The sequence below is a fragment of the Oryx dammah genome, unplaced genomic scaffold (genome assembly GCF_014754425.2).
Source record: "Oryx dammah isolate SB20612 unplaced genomic scaffold, SCBI_Odam_1.1 HiC_scaffold_25, whole genome shotgun sequence".
NCBI lineage: Eukaryota > Metazoa > Chordata > Mammalia > Artiodactyla > Bovidae > Oryx > Oryx dammah.
Genome location: NW_024070209.1, coordinates 100,045,331 through 100,057,470, shown reverse-complemented (window position 1 = coordinate 100,057,470; position 12,140 = coordinate 100,045,331). Strand labels below are relative to the sequence as shown.

Here is a 12,140-nt window from a genome sequence, read left to right as displayed (position 1 = left end):
AATTCCCAAAGGTCAGGCCTGACACCCCTCAGCGAGGCTCCTCATCTGTGGACCCAGGACTGGAGCTTTGGCAGAGGCAGGGTCCCCGGGCACTCACCTCTCTGGCTCGGCGGGCAGTGGGTACACACCACTTCTCCGCTCTCTGGGATGGTCGTGCAGGCCGATTGTCCAGGGCACGGGCAGGGCTGGCAGTCGTTGGCCTGGCCTGTGAAGGGGTTGCCGTAGAAACCTGGCAAGCAGCGCTCACAGGACGGGCCCTCGGTGTGGTGGCCGCACAGGCAGATCCCTGAGGGGTGAGACAAGCACCTGGTCACCACCGCCTGAACCCAGACCCTGCTCAAGACAGGGGGCAGGCTGCTGCACGGGGGCCACCGAGCATGTCCTGGGGTGGGAACTGGGGTGCGGCCTCTTCCACGGTGCAGGCAGCATGGCCCAGGGATGAAGCATCCACCTGGGTTCACATCCACCACTTACTGACCATGTGAAGCTGGGCATCCCTGGGCCTCAACCTCCTCACCTGCAAAATGGGCGCACATGACTCTGATCGCAACAGGTTTTCATCACGATTCAGTGCAGCCATGCACAGCCTCTGGCACACGATTATTACTGGCATCACTATTATTTGATAACCCAAAACCTACACCTGAACCGGCTGACGATACTGCTAGCGTTTGCTTCTAGTATTCCTTCTCCTCAGTGGTCTCTTTGTTTTATTCTGTAAATTGAAGCCTCCAAGCCCTCTTAAGCTCAGGGACAGTGACACAGACCCAGGGTTCCGGCCTTAATGTGAGGAAACCCATTTAGGGGGTCTGTGGGCTTCCAGAAGCTTTCTTGGTCTCATAGAATGGAACTCCCCTCCCTGCCCACTGGCTTCTATTTATCTATTTATGACGGATCTTCAGCTCCCCAACCAGGGATGAAACCCATGCTCCCTGCAGTAGAGGGGTGGAGTCTTAACCGCTGGACCCCCAGGGAATTCCTGCCCACTGATTTCTAACGAGGGGGAAACTGCAACCCCCCTTCTCTAGCCCCATGGCGTCTAGAGTCTGCTCAGAGCCACTGCCAGGGACTAAGGGAGGAGCCTGGCTAAGAAGGAGTTAAGCAAGACCACCCCTTCCCAGAGGCGCCCCCCAGCAGCACTCATCAAGGACTCGGGTGAACAGGAGGAAAGAGAGAGGACCCGGGGTGGACAAGCAAGCACGGGGGGCACCCGGGGGGTGCTTTCCATGGTCTCTGTCTCTGCCCAGCACCCAACCACTCACTACTCCGTCTGCCCAGGAAGGGCAGCAGGGACCGCTGTGCCCCAGCCCCCTTACAGATGAAGACCTGCCCAAACGGAGCTGGAAGTTGTTCCAAGGCAAGGGGCTCTAAGGGACAACAAACCAGTCCCATCTCATGCGATGACCCTCCCAGAGCCCGGCATGGAAGGATCATGAGACTCCATCTGGTTGATTAGTGATGCCTGCCTGGGCACCAGAAGGAAGGAGCCCCTCGTGCTGTGGGTGCTCCCCGACCCCGGCCGGCCTGCTGATTCCCAGGCTACTGTCCTTTGACAGCGGGGAAAAGGCATTTCCCTTTGCAGAGACCCTAGAAGCTGCAGAAGAGCAGCAGGGCGCCGGCCCTCCCACCTCCCGTGTGAGAGGCTAGTGTCCAGGCCCAGTCCGGCCCAGGGCCCGTGGTCTCCCCGCTGGGCTTTCCTCTGCTGCAAGTGGGGGTGACCGTCGCTGGCAGTGACCTGAGAGAGGAGCAGCTCTGCCACCTACTGGCCAAGATGCCTCCCTGCACTTTCGGTCACACACCTGTAACATGGGACTGGAAGGGTCCTGGCACCTCCAGGGCTTTTTGCAGGATCCTATGATACAGCTTATAAAACGGTGCCTAGCACATGGAGGAACTTGAGGACACCATCCTATCAGTATCAGTGATCACTCACACGCACGCAGCTGGCCCCGTGCAGGTCAGCGCCCTTCTCGCTGCTCTGGGTGTAGCCCAGGTGGCCTGGGGGAGGCGGAGGTGCAGGGAGACTTACCCGTGCTGGGGTCACAGGTGCCATGCTGGTTACAGGTGCAGGGAACGCAGCCGGCATAGGGACCCCCAAGGGGCATGTCCCTCTTGTATCCTGGAGCGCAGGACTCACAGAACTGGCCGGTGTAGCCCTGGGGACACGAACAAGTCTCCACCCAGGAGGCTGGTGGGGACAGCCCCCGCTGGGCGGATGTGAGCCGGACCTCAGTCAGCAGCACAGGACCTGCAGAGAGAGACAAGAAGGAGACAGCTCCATGCACGTGTTTCTCCCCCAAACCTTCCTACTCACCTGTGTAACACAAAGGCAGACACAAAGGCAGTCCATGGGTCAATTGCAATTTTAAAAAAAGGACAAAGGGCAAAGGAAAAATTGGTAACTTTCAGAAGGAGAAATATATATGGCTGGGAATTTTACAAGAAGAAGCTTAACTCTCACTGGTTATTAAAGATACATACATTTACGGGACTTCCCTGGTGGTTTAGTGGCTAAGACTCTGTGCTCCTAATACAGGGGCCCCAAGTTCGATCCCTAGTCAGGGAACTAGATCCCACATGCTGCAACTAAGACCCAAATAAATAAATAAACAGCCAAACAAATAAATATGTACATATAAACACTGATATTGCTCACAACCCTCAGCTTGGTGAGCATTTTCCAGAGTAGTGATGGTGGAGGATGGGGGCTTGGGGAACTCACACGTGGGGATGTATGAAGATGAATTGGGAGCCTCTCGTAATACAGGAGTAGCTCCTATTAGACCAACTTTCCCACAGAAAACTACTTGAAACTTGGGGCAAAATAGAAAAACTATCTGTCAACACTGAGCAGGCAAATAGACAAGGAGAGTGGACCCTTGGCATCAAAATATAGATAGGTACAGCCTTGCTGAAGCAAAATTTGGCAGCATGCGTTAAAACAGAAAACATACACTCTTTGACCTCACATTTCCATTTTGAGGAATCTGACCTGAAGACATGCTTGCATGAGGATAAAAGACCTTTATCTGAAGCTTCCCTGGTAGCTCAGATGGTAAAGAATCCACCTGCAATACAGCAGACCCGGGCTCGATCCCCGGGTCAGGAAGATCCCCTGGAGGAGAAAATGACAACCCACTCCAGTATTCTTGCCTAGGAAATCCTATGGACAGAGGGGCCTGGTGGGCTACAGTCCATAGGGTCGCAAAGAGTCGGACACGACTGAGTGACTATCACACACACACACACACAGCGACTGACACACACACAAAGTGACTGACACACACACACACAGTGACTGACACACACACACAGCGACTGACACACACACACAGCTCTTTGTTGCAGTATGTGGGCTTTTTAGTTGTGGCACGTGAACTCTCATTTGCAGCATGTGGGATCTAGTTCTCTGACCAGGGATTGAACCTGAGTCCCCTGCGTTGGGAACATGAAGTCTTAGCCACTGGACCACCAGGGAAGTCCCCATATGGTTATTTCTAAATATCATTCACTTTTTATTTATTGTGTATTACAGTTAGCATATTATATTGGTTTTTTAAAATTGTGTCTAGGTAGGTGATAATATCGGAGAAGGCACTGGCGACCCACTCCAGTACTCTTGCCTGGAAAATCCCATGGATGGAGGAGCATGGTAGGCTGCAGTCCATGGGGTTGCTAAGAGTCGGACATGACTGAGCGACTTCACTTTTACTTTTCACTTTCATGCATTGGAGAAGGAAATGGCAACCCACTCCAGTGTTCTTGCCTGGAGAATCCCAGGGACGAGGGAGCCTGGTGGGGTTGCACAGAGTTGGACACGACTGATGCGACTTGGCAGCAGCAGATTATAATATCTGTGAATTTCTAGATAGTAAAGGGGTGCGTGTGTGTGTGCTCAGCTAGTCAGTCATGTCTGACTCTTTGTGACCCCTTGGACTGTAGCCCTCCAGGCTTCTCTGTCCATGGGATTCTCCACGCAAGAATACTGAAGTGGGCTGTCATTTCCTCCTCCAGGGGATCTTCCTGACCCTGCATTGGCAGGTGGATCCCTTTATCATTGAGCCACAGATCTGTCCTAAAAATGGATATGGAGGATGCCTGGTCTAGGCACATATAGGAACGGGGTGGGGGGAGGAGGAGAGAAAGTACACTAGGAAAGAGAGAGGAACCAGGGACAGTGAGAGGACCACCAAGGCGATCACCCAGTGACCAGGATGAGAGGTGGTGAGAAAGAAGGCTTGAGGCTGTGATGACTCAGCAGGCTGGTTAAGAGGTTTTGGAAACTAGGCTTTCTCTAGGTGCAACACCTCTAACGACCAGCAGGGGAGCTGACCCCTTGGGGAATCCCAGCCTGGCCCCTGCGATCCCCATCATCGAAGAGCCCTCCAGGGTCCAGCCTCCTGTCAGGGGTGGATTCCACCCTGGTGTGACCACGTCAGGCTCTTGGTTTCTTTGTGTCCCTTAGAGCTGTCCATCTTCAGCCTCCTCACCTGTCCAGCCCCTGCCTCTGTCCTCAGCATCCACTCCTGCTGCCCTTACTGGTTATATGACCTTGGGCAAGTGTCTCGATCTCTCTGAGCCTCAGACCCCTTTGTGCTAAAGCGGGGACGATAACCTCCAGCTGTGAAGACTCCATAAGGCTATGATGAAAGAGCCCCCGGGGGGCCTCGCTGGTTTGGGGACTGGGGAGTGTCCTGGTCATTACTGACCGGAAGAGCTGGTGCTGTGGCCACTGGTCCAGATGCGCAGAGCAGTCAGGTTGGCGAGCACCCGCTGGAAGTGGAAGGGGGGCAGCGGAGGGTCCACGTCCTCGGAGGCCTCCTGCAGCCTGGCCGGGGGAAGGGTCAAAGCAGATCCTGAGGCCGGGGGTCATGAGAGGGGCCAGTGCTGTCAAGAACCCCCTGGCAGGAGCCCCCAGACCGCAGGGGAACGGATGTGCCTGGATCTCAGGGCCCACCCCAACCACCCGGCCCCATCACTCAGGACACAGCAGGACACTTACAGGAATTTCAGCCGTACCTCCCCGGCCTGACCAGAGTCCGGGGTGTGGGGTGAGTCGGAATGCCGCAGAGTCAGAGCCAGGCCCGCCCCTTCCAGCCTCAGCTGCGTGGAGAGTGGGGAGCCCCCAGGGGGGACCTGGAAGGTCAGTGTGAGGGGCTGCCCGTAGCTGAATCGCTGATCTCCCAGAAACTTCTCTGAAGACAAGAGAAGAAGGCTTTGATAGTCTTCACTTAATTAGCTGGATTTTAAATGTCTATATTGATGTTTATTGGCAATTAAACTCTCAAAAGATAAAACTACAAACTCAAAGGGACCCTGCACAGAAGATCCTGAGGGTGGCCTGCCCGCATCTCTGCAGCCAGAGCTGGCTTCAAGGGCATGTGACCCTGCCAATCACCGGGGGTCCCCACCCAGTTCAATCTCTGCTGTCACTATCTTGATACTCATTTTTTTTGTTAAACTTATTTTATATTGGAGCATAGCTGATTAACAATGTTGTGATAGTTTCAGCAGAGACAGCAAAGGGACTCAACCACACACACACCTATCCATTCTCCCCCAAACCCCCCTCCCATCCAGGCTGCCACATAACACTGAGCAGAGCGCCGTGGGCTGTTCAGTAGGTCCTTGTTGGTTACCCTATCTTGACATTCTTAAGACTTTTGTCTTGAAACTTGGCTTTTGGAAGTGACGTGCCATGGGACAACAGAGTCCGTGTGGGAGCAGAGGAGAGTCAGTATGCCTGGTGGTGGAGATACCGGATGTCTAGTGGCACCTGTCTGCCCGTTCACGTAGCACTCACGATGCCAGGCGCCCCATGAGCTCAGAGTCCTCAGGGACCTGCATATGTGGGCGTTCAGTGAGGCTCCAGCAAGTCCCAGGTAAGAGGGCTACATGTGTGACTAAGCTGGGGGGCTGATGGCCCCACCGGCCACATTTTCCATGGGAATCAGAACTTGCTTCTAGCCAAGGACCAAGGGGCCCCCACCTAGCCTTCTGACTCTGTCGTCAAGTGCTTAAATATAGTCCACGGGATCACAGAGAGTTGGACACAACTGAGCAACTTTTACTTTCACTTAAGCGGAAAATCACAGCTCAGAAGGAAAGGGGACCAGTAGACACCCCATCATTCTTTCAGGCCTCTGCCCTCAAGGAGGAAGGGGCCATGAGCAGAGGGGTGCGGGCCACCTTGAGAAGCTGGAAAAGGCCAGGGAAGGGACTCTTTCCCAGAAGCTCTAGGAGGAACACAGCTAGACCACATTTTGATTTCAGCCCAGCAAGTTCATTTCACGCTTCTGACCTCCAGAACACTAACGGAACACATTTTTAGCCACTGGGTTGGTGGCACTTTGTGACAGCGGTCACAGGGCAGGTACATGGGCAGCCCCGCCCCGCCTGTACCAGCGGGTACCTGGTGCTGTGAGTTCTGCCTCCTCGTCCTCTGGATCCAGGAGGAGGCCCCCTGGGCTCCATCGTGCAGGATGTCCTGGGTCCCCCACGCTTCGGGCCCGCCAGCCCTCGGCTCCTGGACAGCAAATACACACACGCCCCCCCATGAGGTACTGGAGGGTGACCTCTGCCCCCTCTGCCCCCTCCCACTTCACACCCTTCCCTGGGTCCCAAGGACAACCCCCAGAGGCATGAGTGCTGCCTGAAACAACAGGACCCAGAGAGGGAGAGACTGTTCTAGAGACAGGTCAGGTGGGGAGGGGAGCCGGCCAGGACCTCGCTCTGTGCCCAGACCTAGGCAGCTTGGAGCCCCAGCCCAGATCAGGGAGGGATCGTGGGATGGGACGGGGCCCCGAGAGAAGCTAGAAGCTTCAGGAAGTCGCCCCTGCTGGGGCAAGGTCATGGCTGACCTCTGAGCCCGCCCTGCCCCATACTTTGAGCACATACGAGGACATGGCCCCAGGACCCCATGATGGGCCGTCTCTAATGAGACTGGGCTTGATCTGGTTTTCTGGTCTTCAGGGAATTCCCTTGCCTGTGACCTCACCACCCCTGTCCTTCCAAGTGTGCGTGCCACGAACCTCACTGCACCCAAGGAAGCCCCCTGGTTAGGAAGTGGCCAGGCGGGGGTGGGAACCCAGTCCCAGTTCAGTCCACTTCCCTCCCCTGACCCCAGCAGTTCGCCAAGCAGTCAGGCACAGAGCAAGTGGCCTCCAGAGGAGACTCTCCAGAAGACAGCTGGAGAATAGGGTGGAGACCTGGGGCTCCCAAGGGGTGAGGAGGGAGGGAAGAAGAAAGGGAGAGAGGTCAGAAAGGGGAAGTCCAGAGCTCCTCGGTGCTGGCTGTGTGACCCTGGGCAAGTTTCTTAACCTCTCTGAGGCTAGGTTCTCATATGCAAAAGGAGGGCAATGAAGTACTTATGGCCCCAGTAGCAGTTCTCAAAGTTTGTCTGAACACCCTGAGAGATCCCTAAGACTCTTTCAGGGGAGTCCATGAGGTCAAACGATCTTTTTAGTAACATTAAAATGTCATTTGCATTTTTCATCCTCTTTCTCACGCTGAGAACTTTCCAGGAGCTACAAGATGTGTGATATCACAACAGACTAAATGGCAGAAGCCGTGGTAAGAATCAGCTAACTTCTATTAAGCCAAAGCTTAAAGAGAGGTGCAAAAAATGTAAAATGAGTAGCACCACTCTTCTCAAAGTTTTTTGTCTTTTTTTTTTTTTAAATTTTGGCCACGCCACGATGGCATATGGAATCTCACTTTTCCAACCATGGATCATACCTTCAGCCTCTGCAGCGGAAGTGCAGAGTTCTACCTGCTGGACCACCAGGGATGTCCCCAAATTTTTTGTGTTTTAAAAAGTTATTTTTCACAGGCGGAAGTTATTTTTTTTGTTATAAGTTTTCTATAGTCATTTGTAAATGAATTGATGCACAGATACTTTAAAATTACTGTTCTAATGTCTAATACAGAAAACACAACCCACATAAACAAAAGGACTTTGAGATTTTCTCTGATTTTCAAGACCATAAAGGGATCCAGAGATCCAGAAGTCTGAGAACTGCTGGCTGAGGGTGTTTGTGAGGTCACATGGGATGCTGAGACTGAATCGTCAAACCCAGGGCCAAGTGAGGACAGATCACGATGCTCTCCTAGGATTTTTAAGACGAGTTCCGTCTGATGCTGACATCCTTGACTCCGGGCCAGGTGACCACAGGGCTGTCCCCATTCCAAGCCCCTCTCAGTCCAGCAGAGGGCGCACTGCCCCCTGCATCTGGGGTGCCCCAGAACCTGCCCTGAGGACGAGATGCTGGAGGTGGGGTTGGTGAAGGAGGTTCAGTGGGTCATGGCTGGGACCCACTCAGGCTATGATGTTTGGCAGAGTTCAGAGCTCCACTGCTTTCCTGCTCTAAAGAGCCACCTGGAACTGAGGACCCTGGACCCTGGACTCAGAAAGAAGGCCGTGCACAGCCATGAAGAGCAAAACTCAGGAGCTGATGAACCTAGGGTGCCAACAGCTAAGCTATGTTACCTCCCTTTTCTGGGTCTCAGTTGCCCCATCTGTAAAATGGGAATGAGAGTATCTACCTGCCAGGGAATCCCTCAGGTTCTATGCACATAATGAGCTCAGCAGGGTGTCAAGCATACAGCAAGTGCTCAATAAATGGAGGCCAGGGGACCAAGCCTGGATCCCCAGCACTAGGATACGCCAAGGGGTCCGAGGAGGAAATGAAAACCCCCCTCAGATTCCAGAGGCTGCCATATACCCACCCCCTCCCCTGCTGCTACTGGAGACTGAGGGAGCAGGCAAGGACTGGAAGGGAGCCGGGGCGCAGGAAGGTGCTGGGGGTGCAGAAGGGCACAGAGGACCATGGCCACTGTGCGGGCCTGTGGGAGGCGCCGGGGCTGGGGCCTGAGGCTGCCCCTCCTTTCCACCCCCCCTCATCACTGGATGTCCCCAGAGCAGGCCTGCCCATCCCACCTGGGCTGGGAGCAGAGCCCTCGGAGGCGGCTGCGGGGACCACTTCTTACCCTGGCGGAAGTCGGAGAGGATGTGGTGCTCCCGGAACCGGGCAGCGGCCGTGCACACCTTGGAGTGGCCATAGCAGAAGCAGCTGCTGCAGCCGGCGGGGTTGTGGGGCTGCAGGTTAAACGTGCCCGGACGACATCTGCAAGGGAGGCAAGGGAGGCGGGACACGCCCCCGGGCGCCGGTGAACTGGCTGTGTACAGGAAGCCCAGCTAGACCAACTGCAGCCCGCAGTCACTGGGGAATTTTCTTTAATTTCAAATTTAGAGAAGGGTTGCAAACATGACCGACACAGTTCCCATGGCATCTTTACCCAGCTTTTCCTAATTGTAACGTCCGACCTCACCAGGGTGCGCCATCAAAACCAAAAATTTAACACTGATTAACGCGGCCCTGAAATTAAGAGACGCTTACTCCTTGGAAGAAAAGTTATGACCAACCTAGACGCATATCCAAAAGCAGAGACATTACTTTGCTGACTAAGGTCTGTCTAGTCAAGGCTATGGTTTTTTCCTGTGGTCATGTATGGATGTGAGAGGTGGACTGTGAAGAAGGCTGAGCGCCGAAGAATTGCTTTTGAACTGTGGTGTTGGAGAAGACTCTTGAGAGTCCCTTGGACTCCAAGGAGATCCAACCAGTCCATTGTGAAGGAGATCAACCCTGGGATTTCTTTGGAAGGAATGATGCTAAAGCTGAAACTCCAGTACTTTGGCCACCTCATGCAAAAAGTTGACATTGGAAAAGACTCTGACGCTGGGAGGGATTGGGGGCAGGAGGAGAAGGGGACGACTGAGGATGAGATGGCTGGATGGCATCACTGACTTGATGGGCATGAATCTGAGTGAACTCTGGGAGCTGGTGATGGACAGGGAGGCCTGGTGTGCTGCGATTCATGGGGTCGCAAAGAGTCAGACACGACTGAGCGACTGAACTGAACTGAACTGAACTGAATGTTATTTACTGAACCCTACACATTATTTTCACTTTCCTGCACTGGAGAAGGAAATGGCAACCCACTCTAGTGTTCTTGCCTGGAGAATCCCAGGGATGGGGGAGCCTGGTGGGCTGCCATCTATGGGGTCACACAGAGTCGGACACGACTGACGTGACTTAGCAGCAGCACACATTATTAGGATTTCTCCCCCTCTCCCCACAAATGTCTGTCTTCTGCTTCAGGATCTGATCCAGGGCGTGGTGTTGCATTTCACTGTATCTTTAATCTCTATCTGTAATTGCTCGTAGGTCTTTCTTTGATACTTTTGATAGTACTGGTTAAGTACTTTGTAGCATGCCCTCCGTTTGGGTTTACTTGAGGTTTTTCATAATCAGACTGGGGCCAAGGGTTTCGGGGGAGAAAGTGCCCTTCCTGTCTCATCTTACTGGGGTAACTGATACCCCTGTGATGTCCTGGTCATGTATGACATCACTGGGGATGTTAACCTTCACCACTTGGTTAAGGCGCTGGCCACCAGGTTCCTCCACTGCAAAACTGCCATATTTTAGTTGTCAAAAGCAAGTCACGAAATCCATCCCAGACTCAAGAGGAAGGGAATTAAGCTCCACCTCTGGGAGGGGGAAATAATCAAAGAATTGTGGACCTATGGTAAAACCACTAGAGTAGGTAGTAAAAATTTTTGGGGGGGCACAGGGTATGAGGGATCTTAGTTCCCCAACCAGGGATCCAATCCACGCCCCGTATTGTGGAAACTCGAAGTCTTAACCACTGGATATTCAGGGAAGTCCCAGTCACCGGTAAATTTTTTGAGGGAGATGTTTGAGGGCTAGGCATATATCCTGTTTCTCCTTCAAGTTCTGCCCACGAATTTCAGCATTTATCAGCGGCTCCGGCCTACAGTGACTGTTACTCTGATATTCTAACTGTGATTCTGTATTCCCCTTGTTCCTTCTCCATTTCTAATTCTTCTGTGGAATTCTTGTGCAAGGAGGATTTGTCCCCGTGTATTTATTTATTCAGGCATCTGTTTATGTCAGTGTGGACTTATGGATATTTATTTTATTCTTGGGTTATAATCCAATATTGTTATTATTTATTTTGTTCCAGCTTTGGGAACTCTTTCAGGTTGGCGTTCATGTCCTTTTGACACAGGCCCCTGTCCTGGTTTGGGTCTTTTGGGGGTTTGTTTTTGTCTGGTTTTGTTTTTAAGCACTTCTCTGCTTTCTACAAAATGCTTCAGGCTCATCTTGTATTTTCTCAACCCCAGCCTCAGAATCAGCCATTTTCCCAATGAGCCCTGCAGATGCCTTTTACAAATGCAGATTCCTGGTTTGCACAATGTTGGGGGGGGGGTTGCCCAGAAACTCCATTCAGACCAACCCAGGTGGAGGAATCTGATTCATGAGAATCTGCCAGTTACCTCAATGCTGGGCTGCCCCAACAAACCTGTCACCCAGTCCTCCCACTTCACAGATGGGTAAAGAGAGGCTGAGAGGCGAACCTCCTCAAGGTAGAGGCAGTAGAATAGAGTTAGTGGGATCTAGCCCCCCACCTCCACTTGTCTCTTCAACTTGAGAGGTTTTGTGGGAGGAAGACCCAGGAGGGTGTCCATCTCCCACTCCAGGACCCACAAGCCACACACAGACAATGTGAGGAAGAGGCCTGGGGCTGCCCAAGATGAGAGTCAAGGCTGGGCGTCTTCCTGACCCAGGAGAGGAACAACATGATCTGGCAATAGTGGAGTCCACAATGTACTGCTGGGCCAGGTTTCCCCACATACTCCTTGGCCAGAGGATCAAAGAGGCCCTGGCATGCCCCACGCTGGCCGCAAGGGCTTCAGAGGTCAGAGACGAAGCCAGGAAGAGGAGACGAAGATGCCCAAGAACATAAACCCACATCTGTCTGCCAGCCCACTGCTGGGGCTAGGAGGCCCCGGAGCACCTGAGCAGGAAGCTTAGGGAAAAGCCCTTCTGCCTCATTGAGCTTTAGGGGCTCCATTTGTACCACGACAGGATGGCAAAGATGGCAAACAAGCTTGAGTCTCAGCTCAGCTGGTTGGAGCTTCTTGGAGCAGGGCATAGAGAAGGGTTCTAAGGTAACAGTAGAGCTTGCAGTGAAGATTGCTGTGCTCCATTAGTGATGTCTGCCCTGGGTGTGGGATGGGAGGGTTGTGGTGGTGCTCCATTAGTAATGTCTGCCCC

At 53.3% G+C, this 12,140-nt stretch overlaps 1 protein-coding gene across 1 annotated transcript in view; it reads right to left on the bottom strand.

Moving 5' to 3' along the window:
- LAMC3 (laminin subunit gamma 3) overlaps nucleotides 1-12,140 on the bottom strand; it is a 66,962-nt gene that overhangs the window by 26,659 nt on the left and 28,163 nt on the right. Inside the window, exons 8-13 of the mRNA XM_040225405.1 lie at nucleotides 8,989-9,125; nucleotides 6,413-6,526; nucleotides 5,003-5,195; nucleotides 4,710-4,828; nucleotides 2,030-2,248; nucleotides 98-286 (exon numbers count right to left, since the gene is read on the bottom strand). Of these exons, the coding sequence (XP_040081339.1) occupies nucleotides 98-286; nucleotides 2,030-2,248; nucleotides 4,710-4,828; nucleotides 5,003-5,195; nucleotides 6,413-6,526; nucleotides 8,989-9,125 (971 nt within the window). The remainder of the gene's footprint in view (nucleotides 1-97; nucleotides 287-2,029; nucleotides 2,249-4,709; nucleotides 4,829-5,002; nucleotides 5,196-6,412; nucleotides 6,527-8,988; nucleotides 9,126-12,140) is intronic.